The sequence below is a fragment of the Mirounga angustirostris genome, unplaced genomic scaffold, assembly GCF_029215605.1.
Source record: "Mirounga angustirostris isolate CCGP_5_RB_7025 unplaced genomic scaffold, mMirAng1.0.hap1 SCAF_16, whole genome shotgun sequence".
Taxonomy (NCBI): domain Eukaryota; kingdom Metazoa; phylum Chordata; class Mammalia; order Carnivora; family Phocidae; genus Mirounga; species Mirounga angustirostris.
The window spans coordinates 50031374-50057210 of NW_026991724.1; the positions used below are offsets into that span (position 1 = coordinate 50031374).

Consider the following 25837-nt stretch of genomic DNA (forward strand, 5'->3'; position numbering starts at 1 on the left):
GCTCCCAGTTCGGCGGCACCGCTCCGGGCACGGCTCGGCGAGGGCAGGGGCCTGCTCAGTGGGGAAAGGGCGCCGGCACCCAGCACGTGGGGGATGGGCCAGGACTTTGCCCAGGGGCCTCCGGTGACAGGTCCGGGCTTCTCCCCGCCCTCGCCTCGGCCCCTGCCCTGGCCTCGCCCACACCGGGAACCGGGAGCGCGGCTTTCTGTGCCAGTCTTGCGGTGCCCAGGGCGCTGGGGGCTGGCCTTTCCCCTCACTCCCTCCAAACCGGTCCGTCCAGCCGTCCACCCCAAGGAGGGGAGCCACCCGCCCCACCTGAGACACCCCGAGAAAGCCAGAGTCCACACGCGGGTGTAACTGGGCAGGAGGATTTACTGGCGGCGGAGGAAGGACAAGGACGTGGAGCAGCAGCGGCCCCCGCGCGGCGCCAGGCCCCGCAGCTCAGGCCTCCCCGCCCGCCTCGGGGTGCTTCTGCCGCAGGTGTTTGTCCAGGGTGGCGCGCAGGCCGAAGGGCACGCAGCAGTGGGGACACTCAAAGCGGGCGCCGCCGGGCCCCAGGCCGTGCATGCGCCGGTGGCGGTTGAGCTTGCTGCTCTGTGCGCAGGCGTACGAGCACAGCTCGCAGGCGTACGGCCGCTCGCCCGTGTGCGAGCGCCGGTGCACTGTCAGGTTGCTGCTGTTGGTGAAGTGCTTCCCGCAGAACTCGCAGCTGCCCCCGGGCCCGCGGCTCTTGCCCGCCGCCTTGGGCGTCTTCCTGGGGGACGTCTGGCTCTTGGCAGGCTCAGTCGTGTGTTCCTTGGGGGTAGGCCCCCAGCTGGCCCCGCCGCCGGGGGCCCCAGGTTCCTGGACGCCCGCCGTGGCCGCCGCCCCGGCGCCCTCCCCGCTGCTGCAGTGGAGGCTGCTGGCCGGGGCGGCCGCGTGCGCGGCGGGCTCCGGAGGGGCCGTGGCGGAGGCCTGTTCCTGACCGGCTTTGGCCCCGCAGGGGCTCTGAGGCCGCGGCTGCCGGTGGGTCTTCTTGTGGCGGTTGAGCTTGCTGCTCTGGGTACAGGTATAGGGACACTGGTCACAGGCGTAGGGCCGCTCGCCGGTGTGCGAGCGCATGTGCACTTTGAGATTACTGAAGGAGCTGAGGGTCTTCGCGCACACAGGGCAGGTGGGGCTCCGCCGGGGCAGGACGCTCATCCGGGGGCCCTTGGCCTCCGCTTCCGGCCCCACCACTGCCGACACGGCGGCGGCCACCTCGGCCAGGCCCAGCAGCGGGGCCTCGGGGGCCTCGGGTTCCGTCTGGTAGATGGACAGGCCGTGGTCCCACTGGGCATGGCGCAGCAGTTTCCAGGCCCCTGTGAACTGTCTCCCGCAGCGGAAGCAGCTCAAGGCCTTGGGGTCCTTGCGTTCTGCAGAGAGAAGGGCCGGGGGTTAGGGAGATGCACGAAAGCAGCAGTCTCACGCCTGCCAGTTGGTGGCCTTCTGCAGCAAAGGCCCTTTTGCGGGGACTGAGAACGCACAGCAGGGAGGCAGAAACTCCCTGTCCTCAGGAGCCGAGGTGCAGAAGTGGGCAGACAGACAAGTTAAGGAGAATCTGTGGAGTGGACGACGACTACCTGGGGATTCTGTGTGTCTGAGAATCTTCCAGAAAAAAGGGACAGCAGAGTGAGCGACGGGAGGAGTGCTATTTTCTATTGGGGGTGAGGGGGTCAGGAAGGCCTTACTGGAAGACAAGACCAAATTCTGGGTGCTGGGCGCCGGGCCATGCCCCCTGCTCACTGAGCTTCCCACCTAGACAAGAAACAAGAGTTCTGTTTTCCAGATGGGAAAACTGAGGCAGACACACTTCTCCAAGGTCACAAGCTTGCAAGGGTGGAGTTGGGGTTTCAATCCAGAAACCTGGGGAGTGCGAGACAGATTTTCAAAAAAGACTGTTGGCTTGATTACTGAGTGGGTTTCTGTGCCAAGCTCCAAGTTCACGAGCTCCACGCATGGTTTCCTATTCCCTGCCTCACAGAAGAGGGGGCCAAGGCCTAAGTGGGGAGAAGGCTTAGCAGCCACCTGGAGGTCAGGGTGGGGCAGTGAGTTAGGTCCCCCTCCCTCGGCATAGACCCCAAATTAAGAGCCCTCCAAATTGGATGTTTTCTCTAGACCCTCCAGGTACTATCGGTGAAGTACTTGCCTTTACTTTTCAAATTCTAGACCGTCTGGGACGGGAGTGGCTTTCCTGATGCAACACCAGGGTCAGGAGCACAGACGGGGGCTGGAGAGTGTCAGCCTGGCCCGACTTCCAACTAGTTCTCCGGCTCCCTAGCTGTGTGGGCGAGAAACACTCCTCTCTGGCCCTCAGTTTTCTCATTTGTCAGAATACGGGGATCCTGGGGATCCTCTCCCTTTTAGGGCTGTTGTGACCTCGGATGGAGAAGAACTGAGAGTTCTGGTCCATGTCAGCCCTCGTAAACATGAGCTGAGCCCACGTGGCTGAGGTGCCCACATTGCTCCAAGTCCAAGCACCTGGGAGTGTTCAGTGATTCCATCAAGGCCCCTCCCTGGGCCACCAGATAACCTGCTGGCTTCGAGTCTACAGCTAATTCACAGTCCCTCCTTCCCCTCCCCCACTACGGGACCTCCCCCCCCCCCCCCCCACCAGCCCAGGCCTGAGTGTAATTCCATCTCTCAAAAATCCTAGGAACTCATGGGCCAGGGGATGGAAACGTGCAGGTTTGGAGGAGCCTCGGCCTGCGATGACCAAGAGTTCACCATGAGTTTAGTACCATGTCAAGGGCTTTCATTACCTCCCAAGAGAAGGAACCCAGGTGTCCAGACACCCACGACCTGGCCCAAACCAGGGGCTTCCCAGCGTGCAGGGCTGGGAGATTCCATCAGAGAGGGAAGCCAGAGGCCCCTTCCCTGACTCCGAGCAAATGCACCCAGCGCCACAATCAGAAGTGATCAAGAGGTGGGACGGGGTGGCCATGCCACGCCTCCAGCTGGCCTCGGCTTCCCCTCCCCCAGGTTGCTGCCCTCCCCAGAGGTCCCCCTACTGCCACAAGGGTCCGGCCACCTGGCCAGTTATTTCTGGCCAAGGGGAAGGAGAAGTGAAACCAGATTGGGTGTGTGTGTGTGTGTGTGTGTGTGTGTGTGGCAAATCCCCAGACCAGTCTTCAGGGGCTGGCCACACCCTGTGGGCGGCCCTCCTACAGGCCCCGCCCCGCCCCCACTTACCACCCCCCCCACCCCTCACCACTAGTCCCAGCCCTAGGACAGGGCAGGCCCTGGCCACGCCTAGGCTACACCCGATGGGGAGCGAGAAAAGGGAAGTAATGCTCACTGCCCCGCCTGTCCAGCTCAGCCCCTTCTCCCACAGGAAGCCGGGCCCTTGAACTTGAGAGGGGGCCTGCATCCCGGCTTGACTCACCTGAGCCCTGGCAGGGGCTGGGGCCTCTGAAAAGCTGACAGTCCACCTTCTTGTGGTCCATGAAAGCAGTGATGGCCTCCAACGGAAAGGTCTGCAGGCAACGGCCGCAGGTCAACAGATCTGGGTGTTTGTCGGTCCAGGGCTGGCGGTCTGCTGGGAGGAAGCGGGTGGTAAGCGTGGGGTGGGGCCAGGATGGGGGCTGGGGGTTCCGAGGGAGAGGGAAAACCCGAAGGTCAGAATGGGGGCTGGAGGCCAGGACCAGGCAACAGAAATAAGGCGGGGGCCAGGCGTCGGTGCCTGGAGGAAGGAGTCCCACGTACCCCCCCAACCCCCCCGAGTTAAGGGGAGAGAGGCGGGGCAGGGGTAGGGGGCGCTCACCGCGAGGGTTGACGATCAGTGGCGTCCACAGCGCCCACTGGTTCCGCTCGCCCAGGGCGTGGAGAGGGCTCCCGGCGGGCACGGGGTCGGGGGAGTGGCGGGGTTCGCCCTCGAACCGCCCCGGCGCGGGCACTTCCTTCGGGGAGAAGAGCCCCAGCCCCGGGGCCTGGAGGGGCCGCGCGTCTGGCTCGGGCTTCACTTCGATGACGAGGTCCGGCATCTCCATCTCGTCGTCTGTGTTGGAGGCGGGCGCGGGGTCTACTCGGCGAGGCGTGCAGCCGGCCTTGCGGCGGGACATGGGTCGAGGGCCGGCCGGCCGGGCGGGCTGGCGGGCGGAGGACGCGCGGGCCGTGCGCGCTCAGTCCGAGGCGCTCAGGTGAGTGACTGCGGCGACCCGCCGCGAACTCTTACACGTGCTGGCCCGGCCCGTGGCTCCGCCCACCGGGGCGGGGCCTGACGGGAGAGGACGGGGCGGCCCCGCAGGGGCCCCAGGCGGCAGCCAAACTCGATCAAAGCCGAACCCACTGCATTTTCTTAGGGACCAAACCTTAATGACGTCCGGGTCTCACGACCACGTACACGAACAGCTATTCCTGATCCCGTTTTAGGGCCGGAGTAACTGAGGCACGGGGTGCCCACACCCACCCCCGAGAGCGAAAACAGTAGGGGCCACGTTTCTCGCTAGGCGCCTATGAGTAATCGGGACCATTTCATTAAATGCATTATAAAAATTCAGTGGGCAAACATTTATTGAGCCTTTACTGTGCACTGGGTTCTGTTCTAAGCACTGAGGGTACCGCAGTGAACAAGACAGAAAATAATCCCCGGCCTCACGCAGTTTGTTGGGGAGAGAGACTCTCAACAAGGTAACTGCAAAACTTAAAAGAGTGCCTCCCAGGATGACAAGTACAATGGGGCAAAATAAAGCTAGGAGGGGTTATAAAGGGACAGGGTTGCTGGGGTGGGGGGTGGGGGTCAGCTTTCTCCAGGGCAGAGCATGGTGGAACTGAGACCCGAGGGAGGTGAGGGGGCCAGCCGGCCTTGTGCGTTCAAGAATAACAAGGAAGGGGGATGGGCGTGGGTGACTGAGTTTTGTGAGAAAATGAGGTCAGACCCAAGAGGGTCTTTTGATCACTTTAAGGTCTTGGTTTCCTGAGACCGGAGCCTTGAAGGGTGGGGTTTAAGGCAGGGAGGGTTGTGATCAAATAGATCTCCTCTGCTCTGGAATCACCATTAAAACCAAACAGGCAACTGTCTCACTACCCCCTCCACTCGGGCCTCCTTGAACTTCCCTCCACAAAGCAGCTCACTCTGATCGCTGTTTGAAGTGGCATCGACACCCTGCCCCACCCTCCAACCCTGACGAGTTTCTTTTTCTTCCTGGCACCCACCGCACCATAACATAGAACTATTTGTTGACCATCCTCTCTTCCCTCCCCACCCCTACCCAACACAAGCCCCCTGAGGTCTGGGCCAGGGTCTGTCCTTCCCGGGCTGTCCCCAGCCCCAGTCCGAGTGAATTTCACATGCTAATCTCCCCAGAGTACTGCTCCAGGCCAGAAGGTTCCTCATATTGTTATTCAGGGCTGAGCTCAATTGTCCTCCGGCGAGCAGAGGACCTCCCTGACCACTGTATCTAATGTAGCCCCACCCTGCTGAAGGCCTCACAACCATAACCTCCATCCGTCCTCGCTTCTTTCCTGGCCCTCAGCTTCCCCATCTGTAACCTAAGGGGGCTTCTTCACAGCCACCCAATTAAAGAAGCTCCCCCAGCTCTACCACCATGACCCTCATTTTATTCTTTTTTATATCACTCATCACAAGCCCTGAAGGATCTTGTTGATGTATTTGCACATGGAGACCCTGTATCTGCCCCTCCCGGCCCTCCTAGAATGTAGGTTCTAAGAGGGCAGGAGTCAAGCCAGCCTTGTCCACAGGGCCCCTGCTCGTTCATAGGTTAACAAGTGTCTATTGAGCTCCTGCTCTGCCCGGTCTTTCAACATATCGCAGAGGGCCTGTGTGCCAGGCACTGGGCCTTGGGGATCTGGTGGGGTGGGGAGGCCCACGGAGCCTCTGCCTTACTGAAAAAGTGTGGGAGAAGGGAATTCTGTCTGAGGCCAGACAGTCCATCTTTCAAGGCCTGCTTCCTTCTTTGTAAAACGGGGTGGGGGTGGGGGGCTGCAGGGAGGCCTGCGAGACAGAACCACCACCCGGGGTCCATCCCAGCTGCAGCTCCCTCCAACCTCTTTCCTGCCGAAACCTGGCTGCGCAGGGCTTCAGGGAAGGGAGCTGGGGTTTGGCCTGCAGGTGAAGGGTAGGAGCGTGCACGTGTAGGGGGGGTGGGGGTGCAAACACCAAGCTCCGCGCTTAGCTCAGCCGGAGGAAGTCTTCCCCCTCTCTGCGCCTCAGTTTCTTCTTCCGTAAAGCGGGCACCCCGGACAGGCCCCACGTCGCAGGCGGGCCGCTCCGGGGGCAGCGCGGGGCCAGGCGGGGGGCGGGGCGGGGCGGGGCGGGGCGGGGCGGGACGCCCGGGCAGCGGCGGCTTCCGAGCCCCAGAGCCCGCCCGCCACCACGTGGGGCGGCGGCGCGGGCGGAACCCAGGCGGGGCGGCTCGCGGCCCGCCCGGGCCTCTGCAGCCGGGACGCCGGCGGAAGTGGGCGCGCCGGCCGCCGCGGACCTCGGTGAGTGCGGGGTGTCGGTGGCGGGGCGCGAGCGCAGGGCAGTTCCCTCCCCCGGGCGCCCGCCCGCGCGCGAAGCCGGGAGTGGCGGGAAAGGGGCAGGTCCGCGCCTGCCACGCGGGCCGGGGGGGGACGTTCGGATCCCACCCCCCCCGCCCCCCGCCGCGAGCGCCGGCACCGGGACTCCGGTCGGGGACGTCCCCGCGCCCGGGTCGGCGGGGTGAGGAGCCGGGGCAGCGCGCGGTGCTCCCCGCTCGGGCAGATGATAGCGACGACGGTCAGGACAGTGACCACGGCCGCGGTCCTGACGCCCCGCCTCGGTGGGACGGGCTCGCTGGCCGGCTCTGAGCCGGGAAGACACCCAGCCCGGGCGGAGTCGGGAGTGGACGCCTGGGGGCCGGGAGGACCTACTTAGTATAAGAAAAGGCTGGCGGGGGGTGGCCAGGGCGGAATTGAAAGGAAACTGACCGGCCCAGGGGGCCCAGGGGAGGGGAAGGACTCTGTGCTGGAGCTTTGGGGCGGGGGGCTGTTGTGTGGACATAACAGGACCTTGGTTCATCCGCCGGCGTCTGGGGTCTTCTCTGTGACCCTGCTAACTCAGCTAGTTCCCTGCCCTGGCAACGGAAGGGTTAGCTAAATGCGTGTCCGCTGAACGGATTCACTGCCATTTCCTTGGAGGTCAGCCCCGAGGCCCCTAGAAGGGAGGTCTGCGAATCTCCTGCCCTCGCGCCCACCACCCAAGTGATGGGCTCTGGAGTTTTTATGCAAGTCGTTTTTCAAGTCGTGGGGGATGGGTTTGGGCATTTTTCTGCAATCTTCCCGCGGGAAATCCTTGGCTTGGAGATTGAAAAGATAAAGGATTCTGGAGCCTGGTCACCAGGGAGCTTGGATAATGCCTCCTTTTGCCTTCTTGGGCACACCCTGTCGGACCTTTCCTAAACCGGTTTCCTATCGGATCACACCTTGGTTCCAAGTCCTCCAGTGGCCCCCCTGTGCTGGACGAAAACAAGTCTGTCCTGCAGAGAGCAGGGGTGATGGGCCGGGTCCGTTGTCAGACCCACCTGGGTTTGCTCCCTTTTCCGTCCCCTCAGCCGGCGTGCTCCCAGTAAATGATTTGGCATTTCCCTGTTTCCAGTTTCCTCCTTGGGGAGAATGGGGATCACGTGGCCTGACCCCAGTCTCCGTTTGTTTTCCCCTAACGGAGAAAGCAAGTCTGCACACTGGTCCACCCTTACTTTTTTGTTTTATCCAGGGATTTAACATCATTTGTGGCCATTTGATTAATTTCCATCAATCCTTTATTCAGTACTAGCCCTAAAGACTAGGGTGTTTCTTTTAAATCACTCAAGTGTTAACCTAGGTTGCTTGAGAGCCCTGGGGGGCTGATGATTCTTGACTGAGCTTGGACTGCCGCGGTCAGATAAGTTAGCAAATGTGTATATCCCCGAATCCCATTCACAGGGGTAGTGGTCAAATAAAGAAAATGTATATTGTACACCTGAAACTAACAGTGTGTATTAACTAATTGGGACTAAAATAAAAACACAAAAGAAGAAAAGAAGAAAATGTATATATCCCATAAAGCCCATTTACTGTGGTCTTCCCCATTAGGGAAGACCCTGAGAGTCTGCCTTGGTTCTCCCCTCAGTCCATCAGGAAATAGTGAGGGCTGTCAACCTTCAAAATAAATCCTAAACTGACCACTTGTCCCCACCTGCGTGGCCCTCAGCCTGTCCCAGGGACCATCATCCCCTGCCCTCCTGGGCCACTGCGGTGGCTTCCTCACGGGGCTCCCTGCTTCTCCCTCTTTCCCTCCCAGTCCACTGTCCCCACGCGCAGCAGGCAGAGGGATCATGTGAAAATCCAAGTCCCTCCCGTCTCCTTCAGAGTAGAGAGCCGCGTCCTCACCTCAGTCTTCAAGGCCCCTCCCTGCAGCATCTGCCTTGCTCCCGCGCCTCCTCCATGCGGGCCTCCTTGCGTGGGCTTTGCATTTGCTGTTCCCATGGACTGGAAGGCTTTTCCCCCAGATCTCTACATGACTCCGTTCCTTATTCTATTTAGGTCTGTGCTCAAATACGACAGCCTTCCTGGCCAGCCCTCTCTCGCCCCCAGGCTGGGCCAGGCAGCCCCTCTGGGCACCAGGGCCCCCCAGCCTCTAGCCTTCCAACCCTGCCCACTCTGAGTCAGCCTGGTCTGGAGACAAGTCTGTGGCAGCCGCTGAACTGGGGTGGTTCGCTCACGGCTGTGTCCCTAGCAGCGCCCCAGGTGGGCTGGGCACTGGGCAGGCCCTTGGATAATGCGGATGGGTGAATCTTTTCATTCCTTCCACACAAATATTTACCGAGCTCCCCCTGCTTGCCTGGCTCTGGGTGGGGCTGGGGGTGGAGTCGTGAAATAATGGGACAGGGCTTTTCTCTCAAAGTCCTGTGTTCGGTGGCAGCACAAACCACACACAGGTAAAAAAGTACGTGCATATTGTCAGGAGGGGGTCGCACCGTGGGGACAGGAGAACGCAGGGTGCAGGGGCTACTGTCTCCCCCCTGTTAAGGCGATGTTTGAGCAGCGACCTGAGTGCAGTGAGGGAGGAAGGTGAGCCATGGATCCGGAAATATGCAAGTCCCCCATCTGGAAGAGGGTTCCGGGCAAGAGTGTGCTTGCCATGTTCAAGGACTAGAGCAGTGAGGCAAGGGGGTGGGGCGCGGGATAGGAGGTCAGAGAGGGTATGATAGGGTCTTGGAGCCCCTGTGAGGACTTGGGCTTTTTGCTCTTGGGGAAGGTGGGAGCCATGGGAGGGCTCTGAGCAGAGGAGGGGTGTGCTGGGACTTACTTCTAACAGGATCTCTCTGACAGCTTTGTCTGCGCAGGGAACAGACTGTAGGGTGAAGCTAGAAGCTGGGGACCCAGTGGGGAGGAGACTGGTATAGTCCAGGTGGCCGGGGATGGTGGCCGGACCAGGGAGGAGGCAGAGTGGGGCAGGGGGTGAAAAATTGCTGGGTTCTGGATACAACTTGGAGGTGGAGTTGACAGGCCTTACTGATGGATTGAATATGGGTGGCAGAGAAAGCGAGGAGGGGTCCAGGACACTGTGGGATGTCTTTTGCCTGATCACCCTGAAAGGTTCTCCCTTCTCCCGGAAAACCTAGGCGGTCTTTTTTTTTTTTTTTTCCTTCCTTCGTCATTTCATAGATGAGGAACCAGAGCAGGGAGGCTGCTCTAGAGTCACTCGCAGTGACCTGCCCAGATCCCTGGTAATGAATCTGGGGGTGCTAAGAACCCCCCGGGCTCCCCGAATCCACACCTTCATCCTCTCCGCCGCAGGGTAAGCTATGGCCTGCCTCCTGGTCTGGTATGGCCCACCAGCCAAGAGTGGGTCTTACATTTTTAAGTGCTTGGAAACTTTAAGAAATCTTTGTGGGTGCATGAAATTATATAAAATTCAAATTGCAGTGTCCTGGTACGTGGGGTTGTAAGGAGAACGGCCACGTTCGTTGTCATATCTGTCCATGGCTGCTTTCTTAATACTATGGTAGCGTTGAGTAGTTGTGACAGACCCTATGGCCCACAAAGCCTAAAATATTTACTTTCGGGTCCTGTACAGAGAACATTTGCTCACTTCTAATAAGGATTCAATCTGGGCCACCAGTGGGGGTGTCTGATCTGTAGGGCTGGACAGCTAGTCCCTAGGAAAGGCCTGGGCTGGGACAGAAAGTTTGGGGAGTGGGTAAGGATGGGAGAGGAAGTTCAGATTCCCGAGGGGGAATCTAACATTTTTATTTGTATTTCTTTTTTTTTTTTTTTTAAGATTTTTTTATTTATTTTTCAACAGAGAAAGAGAGACAGCAAGAGAGGGAACAGAAGCAGAGGGAGTGGGAGAGGGAGAAGCAGGCTTCCCGCTGAGCAGGGATCCTGATGTGGGGCTCGATCCCAGGGCCCTGGGATCATGACCTGAGCCGAAGGCAGACGCTTAACGACTGAGCCACCCAGGCACCCTATTTGTATTTCTTTAAATTTTATTTTAAGTAGTCTCCACACACCGCCCTGAGATCAAGAGTCGCACGCTCTACCAAATGAGCCAGCCAGACGCCCCAGGAATCTAACATTTTAAAAAATTTATTATTATTTTTTTAATTTCCAAATACTAAACAGTGGAAGCTTTTATTTATTTATTATTATTATTTTTTAAAGCATTTATTTATTTGACACAGAGAGAGAGAGCAAGCACAAGCAGGGGGAGCGGCAGGCAGAGGGAGAAGGAGAAGCGGGCTCCCCGCTGAGCAGGGAGCCCGATGCGGGGCTCGATCCCAGACCCAGGGATCATGACCTGAGCCGAAAGCAGATGCTTAACCAACTGAGCCACCTTAAAAAGAGATTTTATTTATTTATTTGAGAGAGATAGATAGCGAGAGAGGGCACAAGGGGGGGCTGGGCAGAGGGAGAAGCAGGCTCCCCACTGAGCAGGGGCTCCATCCCAGGACCCTGGGAATTATGATCTGAGCCAAAGGCAGACACTTAACCAGCTGAGCCACCCAGGCACCCCGGAATCTAACTTTTTTTTTTTTTTTAAGATTTTATTTATTTGACAGTGAGAGATACAGCGAGAGAGGGAACACAAGCAGCGGGAGTGGGAGAGGGAGAAGCAGGCTTCCCAAGGAGCAGGGAGCCCAATGCGGGGCTCGATCCCAGGACCCTGGGACCATGACCTGAGCCGAAGGCAGACGCTTAACAACTGAGCCACCCAGGCGCCCCCGGAATCTAACATTTTTTAAGGGACATGGGAGCATTACAATATGCCCCTTCCTTCTTGAATTAGAATTTAAAATTTACTTTGAGGGCGGTGCCTGGCGGGCTCAGTCAGTAGACTGTGTGATTCTGGATCTCGGGGTTGTGAGCTCCAGCCCCAGTTTGGGTGTAGAGATGACTTAAATAAAATAAAATCTTTGAAAACAAATTACTTTGAATAGTATGGACGGCAAAAGGCATAAAAAGGTAGACAGTTAAAAGTACCCTGCCCTGGGCTCTTTCTTCAGGGGCTGAATGACCAGGAACGGTTGCAGTTTTCATGGATACAAACCGCCCCCCTTTGACACTCTCCTAATTGACACCCTTAGTCCTAAGGGCCATGAAGACGTTTCTCCACAGCTGGGCCAGCGCGATGATCCATCAGCCTTCAGTCCTCCCTAATCTGGGAGGTGAAGAATCTTACAGTATTGTAGCTTTAATTTGCATTTCTCTGGTTCTCTGTGAGGTTGTGAATATGTTCAGGAGTTGAGTAGCCATCTTTTCCCGCCCCCCCACCCCACCTGTTTATCCACACTAGTGGTTCTCAACTAGAGATGTTTTTATTTTGTTCCCCCCATATATGGAGAGCTCTTTCTTAAGAGTGTATCCACTGAATTTTATTTTTGTTTATTTATTTATTTTTAAGATTTTGTTTATTTGTCAGAGAGGGCACAAGCAGGGGGAGCTGCGATAGAGGGAGAAGCAAGCGTCCCCCCCAAAAGCAAAATCTTTAAAAAAGGGGGGGGGGCGCCTGGGTGGCTCAGTCGGTAAGCATCTGCCTTCGGCTCAGGTCATGATCTCAGGGTCCTGGGATCGAGTCCCACATGGGGCTCCCTGCTCAGCGGGAAGCCTGCTTCTCCCTCTCCCGCTCCCCCTGCTTGTGTTCCCTCTCTTGCTGTGTCTCTCGCTGTCAATTAAATAAATAAAATATTAAAAAAAAAAATCGGGCACCTGGGTGGCTGTCAGTTAAGCGTCTGCCTTCGGCTCAGGTCATGATCCTGGGGCCCTGGGATCGAGTCCCGCATCAGGCTCCCTGCTCGGCGGGGAGTCTGCTTCTCCCTCTCCCTCTATCCACTCTCATGCTCTCTCTCAAATAAAAAATAAATAGGGGCGCCTGGATGGCTCAGTCGGTTAAGCGTCTGCCTTCGGCTCAGGTCATGATCCCAGGGTCCTGGGATCGAGCCCCACATCAGGCTCCCTGTTCTGCAGGGAGCCTGCTTCTCCCTCTCCCTCTCCCTCTCCCCCTGCTTGTGTTCCCTCTCTCACTGTGTCTGTCTCTTTCAAATAACTAAATAAAAAAAAATCTTAAAAAATAAAAATAAATCTTTAAAAGAAAAAAAAAGAAGGCTTTATTGAGATGTAATTCTCATACCATACTATTCACCAGTGGGAGACAATTTTGGGAGTCACAGCTCGGGGTGGGAGATCCTACAGGCGTCTCGTGGGCAGAGGCCAGGGCTGCTGCTAAAATCCTACAGCTCTGCACCCGACAGCCCCCCACAACAGGACAAAGAGTGATCCCGCCCCAAATATCAACAATGCTGAAGTTAAGAAACCCTCATCTGCTGCCTTGGCCCATTTCTCTGCAGGGTCCTTTCTTGCAAGGAGCTCACAGGTGAGCTGCAGAGACAGGGAGAGCCTAACAAGGAAAAGGATCGTCTTAATTTCCCCCGCACGGTGAGTGGCCCAGGGATGGGACACCGACTGCCTAAAATCATCACTTGAGAGAGGACTAAGCCACAGACAGGGGTGCAGCCACCTGAAACTTGGGTCCCTCTCTCCCTCTCCCACTCTCTTGCTCACAGAACCAGCACTTCCCTATAGGCAACCAGCATCATGGTCGTGGCGCTTCGTGTGTTCCAGGCCTGTGCTCAACACTGTGATTGTTTGTGTATTTCGTCGCCAGGCCGACCCTGTGGGGTCGGTCCTCTTACCATGCCTATTTCACAGATGGGGAAACTGAGGCACAGACCAGTTAAGCAACTTACCCCAGTCGCACAGCAATACTAATAATAACAATTGTAACTAAACTTTTATAGAGAAGCTACCGTGAACTAGGTCCCCCCATCCTGCAGGAACCTGTCGTATCCTGATAACCCGCTGAGGTCACCCAGAGAAGCAGGCCTGTGAGCTCAATCTCCACTGCATTCGTTCAAGCAGGAGCAGTGTTGAAGGGGCTGGGTCTTTGTGTTCCTGCCACACAGGGTTCCAGGAGCTGGAGATACAGCCGAAGGCAAGAAGCGAGGCCGCTGCCCGTGGGGAGGCGGGCATCTAGCAGGGGACAAAGGGCATAAGCAGAATGACAAATATACCATATGTCAGAAGAATACCGTGTGCTACAGAGAACGACGAAGCTGAGGAGGGCAGGAAGGGACGTGGGGTGGAACTTGAACATGGCGTGCCCAGAGAAGGCAGACGGCACATACAAGCAGAGGGAACCTCAAGCACAAGGGTGTGAGAGGCACTTCTGTGCCAGGTGCGCTTGTAGACCCACAGGGAGGCCAGCGAGGCTGGGGTAGTGAGAGAAGCGTGGCAGACCACGAAGGTGCTGGCAGGGTCTGGAGCCCTCAGGGCTGCTGAGGGCTGTGGGAAGGACTTTGGCTTTGACTCTGGGCGGGGCGGAAGCCAGGGGAGCGCTCTCAGCAGAGGAGGGATGTGACCTGACTCAGGTGTTAGATGGTGGGTGTCAGGTGTTAAGCAGGTCCCTCTGGCTGTGTGGGTGGGGATGGACTTGGGGTAAGGGGACAGTGAAGGTGGAAGCCAGGGGCCCAGGGAGGACGTGACTTCAGTTGTCCAAGCAGAGAGCGACAGTGGCTGGACCAAGATGTGGGCAGTGGAGAGAGAGGCGTTAGGCTCGGAATACAAAACAACACTTGATCTTGAACAACACAGGTTTGAACTGCATTGGTCCACTTATACACGGATTTTTTCCATAAATACAGTACAGTACTGGAAATGTATTTTCTCCTCCTTATGGTTTTCTTCATAAAATTTGCTTTTCTCTAGCTTGCTTTAATGTAAGAATACAGTATATGATACATGTAACATACGAAATATGTGTTAATCAACTATTTATGTTATCAGTAAGGCTTCCAGTCAACAGTAGGCTACCAGTAGTTATGTTTTTGGGGAATCAAAAGTTATACCTGGATTTTCAGTAGTGCATGGGGTCAGCGCTCTAACTCCCATGTTGATCAAGTGTCAATTATATATGTTTTTCCTCCTCAGGCTTTCTTTGTCTTTTATGACCTTGATTTTTTTTTTTTTAATATTTTCTTTTCTTTTTTTTTTTTTTTTAAAGATTTTATTTATTTATTTGAGACAGAGAGAATGAGAGACAGAGAGCATGAGAGGGAAGAGGGTCAGAGGGAGAAGCAGACTCCCTGCCGAGCAGGGAGCCCGATGCGGGACTCGATCCAGGGAGCCCGATGCGGGACTCGATCCAGGGACTCCAGGATCATGACCTGAGCCGAAGGCAGTCGCCCAACCAACTGAGCCACCCAGGCGCCCAACCTTGTTTTTTTTAAAGGGTAAAGAGAATGCACTTCAAAGATTTTGTTTATTTGTCACAGGGAGAGAGAACACAAGCAGGAGGAGAGGCAGAGGGAGAAGCAGGCTCACCACTGAGCAGGGAACCCGAGCAGGGCTCGATCCCAGGACCCTGGGATCATGACCTGAGCTGAAGACAGACGCTTAACCAACTGAGACACCCAGGCATCTCTTGATTTTTTTTTTTTTTAAGTAAACTGAGTGCCCAATATGGGACTCAAACTCAGGACCCCACGATCAAGAGTCATATGCTCGGGGCGCCTGGGTGGCTCAGTCGTTAAGTGTCTGCCTTCGGCTCAGGTCATGATCCCAGGGTCCTGGGATCGAGCCACGCGTCGGGCTCCCTGCTCCGCGGGAAGCCTGCTTCTCCCTCTCCCACTCCCCCTGCTTGTGTTCCCTCTCTCGCTGTGTCTCTCTCTGTCAAATAAATAAATAAAATCTTAAAAAAAAAAAAGTCATATGCTCTACTGACTGAGCCAGCCAGGCACCCCATGACCTTGATATTTTTGAAGAACTCAGGCTCACTTTTTTTTTTTTTAAGATTTTATTTATTTATTTGAGAGAGAGAGTAGAGAGCATGAGAGGGAGAAGCAGACTCCTCGATGAGCATGGAGCCCGATGCAGGACTCGATCCCAGGACCCTGAGCTCATGACCTGAGTCAAATGCAGACGCTTGACTGACTGAGCCCATCAGGCTCTTTTTTATACAATATCCCTCAATTTGAGTTTCCTCACGATGAGATTTAGGTAATCCATTTTTGGCAGGAATACCACAGAAGTGGTGCCCCGTCCTCAGTGTATCACCTCAGGGGCACATGGGGTCCCTGTTTGTCCCACCACTGCACATGATGTCATTGATGCCCAAGTTAAGGTCGTGTCCACCAGGTTCCTCCATTACAAAGTTACTGTTTACTCTTTACGACAAATAAACGTTTTGGGGGAAAGTACTTTAAGACTATGGATATTCTGGGGCGCCTGGGTGGCTCAGTTGGTTAAGCGACTGCCTTCGGCTCAGGTCATGATCCTGGAGTCCCTGGATCGAGTCCCGCATCGGGCTCCCTGCTAGGCAGGGAGTCTGCTTCTCCCTCTGGCCCTCCCCCCTCTCATGCTCTATCTCATTCTCTCTCTCAAATAAATAAATAAATAAAATCTTTAAAAAAAAAAAAAAGACTATGGATATGCTGGCCCTCACCCAACACTCGTTCACAAATTTTAGTGTCCGTTGGATTTTAGCTCCTTCACTTATTTACTCTTTTATTCATTTATCATTACTAGGGACTCATGGATTTCTCTTTTATTCAGTGGGTTATAATCTATCATTTTTTGTTTATTTTATTTCTTTTAAGATTTTTTTTTTTTTTAAGATTTTATTTATTTATTTGACAGAGAGAGATAGTGAGAGCAGGAACACAAGCAGGGGGAGTGGGAGAGGGAGAAGCAGGCTTCCCGCAGAGCAGGGAGCCTGACGTGGGGCTCGATCCCAGGACCCTGGGATCATGACCTGAGCCGAAGGCAGACACTTAACGACTGAGCCACCCAGGCGCCCTTAAGATTTTATTTTTAAGTTATCTCTACACCCAAAGTGGGCCTTGAACTTACAACCCCGAGATCAAGAATCACATGCTCTACTGACTGAGCCAGCCAGGCGCCCTGTGTAACTGTCATTATTGTAATGTTCACATCATTCCGGAGCTGGCCACCGGAAGCCGTTGTAAGCCGGCTCCTGTGTGATTGGGAATGTATTCAGGAGAGAGCATTTCCCTCTGGATTGGATAGGCTGTGCGTGAGAGAGGAGAGGAGGCTGGAGTTTGTTCTTTTCAGCGAGTGTTTATAGCCAGGGACTAGGAATAAAACAGTGATAAAAGCAGTCAAAAGTTCTTGCTCTCGTGGACCTCGAGAATGGTGGTAGCAGCTCCTGGGGAGGGGGTTACTGGCGGAGGGAGGGCACAGGTTTTGGACAAGTCGAATTGAGGTGGGGTAGACAGATGCCTCTTGTTGTCATCACACACTCCCCGTGTAATGGCTTCTTGCTTTTTTCACCCACCAGCCAGGACAATGCAGACTCCGCTGACCATTCCTGTACCTGTGCTCCGGCTTCCCCGGGGCCCAGATGGCTTGAGCCGCGGCTTTGCCCCAGATGGACGCAGGGCCCCCCTGACGCCAGAGGGTCCCGGAGCCCCGGGGTCTGCCGTAGTTCCAGAATCTCGGGAATCCCAGGAACAGCAGGCGCGAGCCGCACTCCGGGAACGCTACCTCCGCAGCCTGCTGGCCATGGTGGGTCACCAGGTGAGCTTCACATTGCACGAGGGCGTGCACGTGACTGCCCACTTCGGAGCCACCGACCTGGACGTGGCCAACTTCTACGTGTCGCAGCTGCAGACGCCCATTGGTGTGCAGGCTGAAGCACTGCTGCGGTGCAGTGACATTATTGCGTACAGCTTCAAGCCCTAAAGATGTTGCTATGTTCACCTTTCTGCTTTGGGCCTCGCCACGGGGCCCCAGCCCTCCACACATGGTCGTGGGCCCCGGTTTGGAACGCCCTTGGAATTTTGAGCCAAGCTCCAAGCACCTCTGGCTGCTTGGGACCTCCAGGGTGCAGTCAGTAAGATTCTGCAACCCCAGGAGTTCTAGAGCCCGTGGAAAGGAAGGCTCTGCCTCACAGAACTCTAAACTCTAAAACCGGGCCACTTGCCAGTTCCTGAAGACTGGGGGTTGGGGGGTGGAAGGCAAATCGCAGAGTGGGAAATTGTTTCTGGAAGTTGCAAAGTTCAGCCACCCTGAAGATACTCCCCTCCTACTAAAGAACCAATTATCCCAGGAAAATTCGCCTCCTGTTTTTTATTTTTTAAAGTGTACGACACAGGGATGGAGCCAGATTTAGGAAGTGGAAGGGTGGCTAGCCAAGGGCTGGATCTGGTGGATCTGGGCCAAGAAGAGGACACATCACGGGGCTGGAAGGAACTCGGATAAAGGTGGAGACTGGCTTGGTCCGGGAATGGCTGGAGCTACCTGAACGCCGGGGTTTGAGACATTTGGACGCGATTTCTTTTTCGGGTGGGCGGGAGTGTTCCCAGCCAGGGGCGTGGCTCGCACTGGGTCACCTGGGCGCCCGGCCCTAGAGCGGTGAGGACCTCACTCTAGAGACGGCCGGTTCGCTTCCCCGGCCACTCAGGAAGGGGTCGGACCCCGTGTGGCGGCGACACAGAGGCCAGGCTGAGGGCTAGGGGTTGGGGTGAAGCCTCACCCTCTCCCCATTTCGCTCCAAGCTGTGTGACCGTCCATATCATTAGCTTCCCTTATCCCTGTCACCAGCTGTCTGTCAGATTCGCCTTAAAACAGTAATTGCTGCCCCCCTTGTAGTCCCATCAACTTTGGAATGCAAGTGAAGATCCCAGTAAGTAGAGACGAGATTTGCTTTGTTCACCGGCAGTCGCGAAAGTGCGGCGGCTGGAGATGCTGAACGGGGCAGGCGGAGAGCCTCGGCTCTCATAGGTCCGTTCGCGACGCCGCCTCCAGCGAGTCCGGGGCCTAGCTCCCGAGTTGCCTTGGCAACGACGTCGCTCGCTCCTCCCCGAATCCCCCCTCCCTTTTAGTTTTAGCCCCGCCTCCCACCCCCGACCCCCAGTTGGGGATGTGCTAGGAAAGCCTGGCGAAAGTGCGGAGGCGAATATTAAGCGACTGAATTGAGGGGAGGTCGGGGGTTTGAGCTCGTGCCGGTTCCCTCCGGGCTTGGTGATCTACCCGCTCCATCGCCCGATTATTTTGGTTGGCAGATTCGTCTCTTGGTTTTGGAACTTCTTCCCCCTTCCAGTTGTTGTTGTTTTAATCAGGGCTATGATACTCCTCATGGGCTCATATTTATTTTAGTCTTTTAATTTAAATTGCATTTCACGCAACGAATACAGAAAACTATTGATGAAACTGCTGTCTGCAAATGGAGGGCTAGAGAGTAAGTAGCAGAGAGGCACAGGCTTCGTCTCCAGGCAGAAGGATCCGTCTGTCAGCATCCATCACTTGTACTCATATATTCCGTACGGCTAATATCGCCTTTCCTTTCAAGTTCTCTGTCCCTTTGCCTCTCTTCTTATCAGTTGGCCTAGCCCGGCCGAGCAGATGTTTTTATTTTTATCAACTCCATTCCCCTCTCCGTTGCCCGAGCTCGTGACGAATGTGTGCGAGTCTGAACGTTAGTTACCTAGATTGAGGCGGGGAGGCGGGTGGGGGCGGCTCAGGTTCGCGCTTGCGCGCTGCTCCGGGAGACAGCGTCCACCTCGCCCCGCCCCTCGTATTCTGCAGTTCCGGCTCTGCAGATTCAGTGCTCACGTTTCTTTTTCCCGTGGTTCTTTCTGCCTCTTGTTACCGGTTTCAACAACCCGCGAGACAACCCTACCCGCAAATAGCTTCAATTGATTTTCTGCTTTCCTCAGTCCGCGACGGGCTCACGGGCTCTTAACGAAAGTGCGGCTGCGAACGAGCAGGCGCGCGCGAGGCTCGGGGGAGGCGCGCTCGAGCTCCCGGCGGCGACGACTACGACGACCAGGAGAGCGGTCGGAGGCGGCGCCTGAAGCAGCGGCGGAGCCCATGCCCCGGGACGGCGGGCGGGCCCGGAGAGACGAGCCCGGGGCCCGGGACATGTCCCCGGGGCCCCCGTGAGGAGGCGGCGGCGGCGGCGATGGAGATCCCGCCGCAGGAGGCGCCGCCCGTGCCGGGCGCGGACGGCGACGCCGAGGAGGCCCCCGCCGAGGCCCGGTCTCCCAGCCCCGCATCGTCCCCCGCCGACGGGCGCCTCAAGGCTGCGGCCAAGCGCGTCACGTTCCCCTCCGACGAGGATATCGTGTCTGGAGCGGTGGAACCCAAAGACCCCTGGAGACACGGTAGCTACCCCCGGGGCGCGGGGGCGGGCTCGTGGCGGACCGGGAGTCTGTGCAGCGCCCGGCACGGAGGTGGTGCTCAATAAGTTGCACCTAATGAGGATTTAAGGAGACTGTCGTCAGTTTCGAGCTGCAAGATGTGAGAGACGGCGTGCCTGTTGGGTTGGGAAGGTGAAAAGTAGCTGGCTTATCCGCACCCCCCCCCCCGCCCCCCGACGCTGAAGGTGGTCGTTTTAGGAATTAAAACGATAAGCAGTTAAAGTTTGGAGGCTTGGGAGATCGGTAGGGCGGTAGCCTTTGAGTTCCTAGTCGTTCCCCCTCCCCCCCCCCGAAGGATAAAGCGAGCAGTCAGGGAAGGAAGAGTGGATCAGCATTCGCGTTCAAAGGGCAGGTGGAGTTTGATGGGCTCATAGGGATGGAAAGAGGTTAAGTTGCCGGTCTGCAAACCTCAGAACAAGGGGTAGTCATGTTGCTCACTTTTTTGGCTGAAAGGAGGAAGAGGAATAAACCAGCCTGGCCTGTGGCTGCGGAGGAGTTGGTAAATCCTGGGGTTGGGAAAAGGGAGTAAACAACCTTCCAGGAAAGGAGTAGAGTTGATGGTCACTTTGGAGGTGGGTGAGATAGCCGGAAGAGGTGTTAGATCTTGACATTAAGAAGAAAAGTCACTGCATGCCTCCTTCTCTTCTCCCCAAAAGGGAAACAAAGCATTATCAGTCATTAAGGAGCAGAGGAACTTTGGGGTCTGGGTATAGAAGGGTCTCTTTTAATTAAAAAAATCTTTTTTTCCTGAGAAAGAGTTGGGGAATTGGGAGTTGTTGGTCGGTAGAAGGTGAGGGCCTGAGGAAGTTTGCTGGCCTGAGATGTTGAGAGAGGGAGCAAGTCTGCAGATTCTAGGTCCCCTGAAGGTCAGATGTGTGTTGGAACTGAAAGGGCAGCTGGAGGACTGTGTGTGTTTTACCTATAGGACTAAAGTTGGAAAGTCACTCAGTAGATGAGTTGAGCGTTGAGTCTTTCTCTGCTGGTCTTGCCATGGTGGAGCCCACGAAGAGGAGTCACAGACTGGTCCCGGCTCAGTAGATGTTGGTCACTTGGCCCCAGGAAAGAGGAGGCACTGCTCTAGTCTGACAGTGGAGGAATTGTGGCTTTTTTGTGAGAGTGGGAAACATGGTAACTGGAAGTTGAGCACATAGGTAGCTTGCCATAAATGCCAGTTTGGCTAGTTCTCGTTATAGAGACAATTTATGATTGTTGGCATCGAGAGCCAGCCACGTCTTGGGCTCTGGACCCCAGGGATAGGTGTCACTTTGGGGTTGGAGGACTTGGGCTGGGGAGGGGAAGAGTCATAGGGGGCCCTGGCTATAGCATGGTACCCAGTCCAGGGAGTTGAGAGCGGGAAGGAAGAAAGACCTGGGTAGGCAGAGTAGGGTGGTGGAGAGCAGAGGTTCCAGTTCAAATCCTGACTCCCATTTACTCACTTCATGACCTCAGGCTGGTTATCTAACTCCTCAGCGTCTCAGTTTTCCCGACTGTGAAGTGGGTGGTAATACCCCTGCAAAGGCTTTAAGGGAGGACTAAATATGGTTGTGTATGAAAAGTAATTGGCCAGGATGAGCTTTCATGAAGTTGCAGTTAGTGTTGGTCATTTTCGGGTGATGTTGGGTGATATTGGTCATTTTAGGGGCCAGTCTAGAGGTTCATGTGCTTGGGGCCTGGATGTTTCTGCTTCCCAAGCCTTCAGGAGAGGGACAGAGATGGTGGTCAGTTTGTGGGCCCCGGGCAAGCAGGAAGGAAGATGAACAGTTTGTGGGCTGGAGGGCCATGGTTGAGGCAGGGGGGAGTTGGCACGGGGTGGGTCTGGGGGCTGGGGGCAAGTTTCTGGTGTGCAGGTTCCCAGAAGAGGAACAGCTGTGTGTAACCAGCTGTTTGATTTTGAGTAAGCTGTTTTCCTCTCTGCATCTCCTGTTTCTTTCTCTGCAAATGGAGGTGCTAATTTCTACTGCGGGTAGTTGTGAGGATTAAATAAAATAGTCCTTGTCGATTCTTGCCACAGAAATAGCAGCTGCTGTTACCCAGAGGGTGAAGGAGTTTGAGGGGAGGGAAGAATGTCAAGAAAGAGGGGTCACTTGGAGTCTGGCTGGGAGGAGCTGAGAGGACAGTTGCTGATTGGTCTTCCCCGGGTAGGGGGAGGTGGTAACACATTACAGGCTCAGGGAGTCTCTCATTTCTGGAAGTTTAAAGAGGGACGGCAGGGACTGGTCAGGGACTGGACTCACACTTCAGAGTCAGTGGGTCTGAGGTAGAGCGGTGATGACATGGAGAAGAGAAATCAGTTTACGGGCTGGCAGAGTTGGTCTGTCTTGGCTGGGGAGAGGGGCCGAGGGCTTGGCCTGGCAGTGAAGGAGTTGGGGGATCTTGGTCCCCAAGCAGGGGAGGGATCGTGGGTGACGTTGGTGGGTTTAGCCAGTGGAATTTGCAGGACAGGAAATTGGAGGGCCTGTCAGTGCTGAGGAGCAGGTGGCTAGCCTCTGTGCCTGGGGAGGACAGTGAGTTGCTGCCTGGCTCGGGACCGGGGAACGTGGAGCCTTGCCAGGCCGTAGAAGAGGAAACTCGGTACAGAAAGTTGGGCCAAGGGGGTTCCCCAGTTGGGAGGCTAAAGGGTCTTCGCTGGGGGCTGAGGGGAGGACTTGGTAGGTCTTAGAGGAGGGGCGGGAGATGTGTCGGACTTGGTCTTGAAGCCATGGGAAGGCACAGGGGAGTGTCATTCGAGCTGTGGACCTGGTGGAAGGGTGATGGAGGAGTCATTCTGGGGCCTGCTGTGGTGATGTGACCCCGGGATCAAGGGTAAGAGGAGAGTTGGCCGGTCTGATTTGGGGGAGAGGTCATTCAGAGGCTGCTCTTTCATCATAGAGATGGAGAAGTTGCCTCATCCAGGAGGTGCAGGAGCATCCCCAAACTAGAGGAATCAGGGGCCCAGCACAGGTGACCATTCAGGGCGGAGAGCTGGGCCAGGCCCGGACTGGAGTGGTGGCCCAGCTGGGTGGGAGCCTCTGGGGATGTCTGCCTGAGGGCGAGAGGCCCCATCAGGCCCTGCCTGAGGTCACGTGTTGGGGATCCCTGCAGGTGAGATGATCTGGAGTAGGGGGTTCCAGGCCTTTGGAGGCACAACGCAAACCAGTGCTCAGAGGGGCCTTGCCTGGCTCCCGTTTCACATAGTGTCCCTGCCCGCCGGCCCCTGACGCTGGGGTCCTGCTTATTTTCCTCGGGGCACTAGTGGTCGTCTGCTGTTACCTCACATGCTCGTTTTCATGCCAAGGGTCTCTCTCCCCCACTGAAATGGGAGAACAGATGCTGTCCGTCCTCTTTGCACTTCCTCGGCCTCTCAGAGGGCACACGGTGATCGTGGCTGAATGAGCGCCGGTGGGCCTGTGTGCAGCTGTTCTGGAAGGGGTGACGGCAGGCCACACGTGGGACCTGTGTAGCCAGAGTGCGCTTCCCGGCCAGCCCTGGCAGCCGTGTGCTGTGGCCTCCGGGAAGGCACTCGTTCTTGCTGAGCTTGTTTGTTTCCTCATCTGTGAAGTCGTGATCCCTGCCCTGCTGACCACCCAGGACATCTGAGCAGATGGGATGAACCCGGTGGGGCAGGGCCTCCTCTGCAAGCCAGTTGTGTGCGGACGGGAAGTGAAGCTTGGGGAGGAGGCGGGGTGGAAACTGTGAGTGGAAGACGCTGCCTCAGAGCCGCCCGACTGACCACCTGTGGGCACTGGTGGAGGAGGGGCTGGCTGGGTGCACCCCACCCCCTGGTGGCAGGCCCTGTGGTCCCAGCTCTCCTGAGGGACTTGTGCCAGGGACCCTTCCAGACCAAACTGCAGGAAGGACCCAAGGCTCAGCTCCTCTTCCCAGTCCCGTGAACGCTGTGTGGGGAGGAGATGTGGGCTCTGCAAGACAGGCGTCGGAGAGGGCGCGACACTGGCCCCGGTGTGGGAAGCTTGGCTCCCCTCCCTCCGGTCCTGCCAGTGACTCATTCCCCACTCCTGGACCCCTGGCCCACGAGAGTCAGTCTGGCAGTGGGGGGGAGGGGGCGTTTTGCCCACCAAGAAACGCCTCTTGTGACATGTCCGCGGGGGGAGGGGACTCCAAGGATGAGGCCACCTCTGGCCACCTGAGGTTGGGGGTTGGAAGGAGCGGTGGGGGCAGTGGCCATGGTGTTCTCAAATGGGGATCAAAGAGGGTGGACATGCTTTACTGTTGGTTCTCATTGAAACCTGTGCTGTAGATTTAGTCCTTGAAACTGGTTTGACAGGTGGATATGCAACTGTCAGTGGTAGAAAGAAGCCCTCCATTAAAAGACTCAGCTCAAATAAAAAAAAAAATTAAAAGGGGCGCCTGGGTGGCTCAGTCGTTAAGCGTCTGCCTTCGGCTCAGGTCATGATCCCAGGGTCCTGGGATCGAGCCCCGCATCGGGCTCCCTGCTCAGCGGGAAGCCTGCTTCTCTCTCTCCCACTCCCCCTGCCTGTGTTCCCTCTCTTGCTGTCTCTCTCTTACAGATAAATAAAATCTTTTAAAAATAAAAAAGTAGGGCGTCTGGGTGGCTCAGTTGGTTAAGCGTCTGCCGCCGGCTCAGGTCATGATCCCGGGGTCCTGGGATTGAGCCCCACATAGGGCTCCCTGCTTGGCGGGAAGCCTGCTTCTCCCTCTCCCACTCCCCCTGCCTGTGTTCCCTCTCTTGCTGTCTCTCTCTTACAGATAAATAAAATCTTTAAAAAATAAATAAGTAAATAAAAGACTCGGCTCAAGGGGTGCCTGGGTGGCTCGGTTGGTGGAGCGTGCGATTCTTAATCTCGGGGTCATGAGTTCGAGCCCCACGTTGGATGTAGAGATTAATATAAATAAATACACTAAAAAAAAAAAAAGGGAGACTCAGCTTAATTTAGCCTAAGTGGTGGTGTTGCTGGAGAGTAGGGGATGGGGTCGTGGGCGGGGGCAGCTTTTGATGCTTTTGCCCAGATTTCCATCTGGGCCCAACTTCACATCCTGCTGCCGGCGTTGGCACATAATCTGCTGTGTGACTTTGGGCGATTTGCCGTGTGACTTTGGCCAATTGTTCTCCCTGCCCGCGATTTTTCGGTCTATAAAATGCAGCTGACAATAGTACCTCCTCATAGGGTGATCGTGAGGATTAAGTAAGATAACAGAGTCCATAGTGAATGCTCATCAGATGTCTCCCTCGTTTTTCCTGTCATCGCCAGGCCCCACCAGCTTCCTGTCTCTGTTGTGCATTCGCACTCATCTTTCTCCCCAGCATCTCCCCCATCAGAACCCTGCTATCCTGACCCTGACCGGGCATGGGAAAGACCTCAGGCTCCAGGCCTGATCCCATCTGTTACAAGCTGGGTGACCCTGGGCAAGTTGCCCAACCTCTCTGAGCTGAAACTAAATCAGCCTCTCTTGGCCCGCTAGCCTGAGAGGTGGCAAGGGTACCCAGATTCTAGACTCGAAGGGTTAGCCTCTCTGGATACCGGCCGATGACTTTGGACGAGTTACACCTCCTCCCTGAGCCTTAGCCCCATCTGTAGCATGGGCCCCACCACCCAGCCCTCTGCGCTATCTGGCGCTGTGCGGAGAGTGCCGCTGGGCCAGGCTGGGCCCTTTGCACACTCGAACTCAGGCGGCCTGTGCTCCTTCTTTCCACCTCCAACTCTTTGTGTTCGCATCGTATTTCCCTCTTCAAGGGCAAAGACTGTATGCGCGTCACCTCTGTGACTTCAGCCTGTCGCACAAGAGGGCCCGGGCACTGAATGAATGTCAGAGGAGTGAGGCTGTCCTCACATCTAATAACTGGTGGTGGTGGTGGTATTTGGGAGAAAGCTTTCAGAGTAGTTAATCCAGTCTGTGCCGGGGGCGCTTCGTCAGAGATCTGCACGCTGGCTTTGGCGTCTGTCACGAGCCCCCAGAAAGAGCACGCAGACTTAGCGGGCAGGAGGCAGTAAATAGTCCTTGAGTGAGTGAGTCAGTGGAAGTGCACGTGGGCGTCTCTGGGAGCAAGGCAGCCGTGGCTCTCCTCCGTCTCATGCTCCGAAAGTTAAGAACCTTGGAGCCAGATGCCCCAGGCTGGCCTGGCTATGACTGAGGCAGCCCTCTGGAAATGGGGGCCAGGGATCTGTGTTTCTCGAAAGCTCCCC

General features: G+C 56.3%; 3 protein-coding genes across 16 annotated transcripts in view; 2 read left to right on the forward strand and 1 right to left on the reverse strand.

Annotated features, from left to right (window-relative positions):
• Window positions 1-277: 277 nt before the first annotated feature.
• On the reverse strand, window positions 278-4370 carry ZNF296 (zinc finger protein 296). The gene is made up of 3 exons (XM_045890404.3): window positions 3782-4370; window positions 3404-3553; window positions 278-1394 (listed from the first exon to the last, which is right to left on the reverse strand). Exons 1-3 carry the CDS (start codon window positions 4077-4079, stop codon window positions 442-444), a joined length of 1401 nt encoding a protein of 466 aa, XP_045746360.1. The 5' UTR covers window positions 4080-4370; the 3' UTR covers window positions 278-441.
• On the forward strand, window positions 3353-17610 carry GEMIN7 (gem nuclear organelle associated protein 7). Of its 14 annotated transcripts, none has more exons than XM_064581962.1 (5): window positions 6321-6462; window positions 9646-9778; window positions 12828-12915; window positions 13443-13714; window positions 16835-17610. In XM_064581962.1, exon 5 carries the CDS (start codon window positions 16843-16845, stop codon window positions 17236-17238), a length of 396 nt encoding a protein of 131 aa, XP_064438032.1. In that variant the 5' UTR covers window positions 6321-6462; window positions 9646-9778; window positions 12828-12915; window positions 13443-13714; window positions 16835-16842; the 3' UTR covers window positions 17239-17610. The 14 variants fall into 14 exon arrangements, with proteins under 14 accessions (XP_064438038.1, XP_064438030.1, XP_064438029.1 ...); XM_064581961.1 differs by lacking the exon at window positions 13443-13714 and adding an exon at window positions 14540-14768; XM_064581959.1 differs by lacking the exons at window positions 6321-6462; window positions 13443-13714 and adding an exon at window positions 3373-3513.
• A 1369-nt stretch (window positions 17611-18979) lies between these two features.
• Window positions 18980-25837, forward strand: part of PPP1R37 (protein phosphatase 1 regulatory subunit 37) — a 40226-nt gene continuing 33368 nt past the window's right edge. The window contains exon 1 of the mRNA XM_064581945.1: window positions 18980-19661. Coding sequence (XP_064438015.1) covers window positions 19460-19661 — 202 coding nt within the window. The 5' untranslated portion in view covers window positions 18980-19459. The remainder of the gene's footprint in view (window positions 19662-25837) is intronic.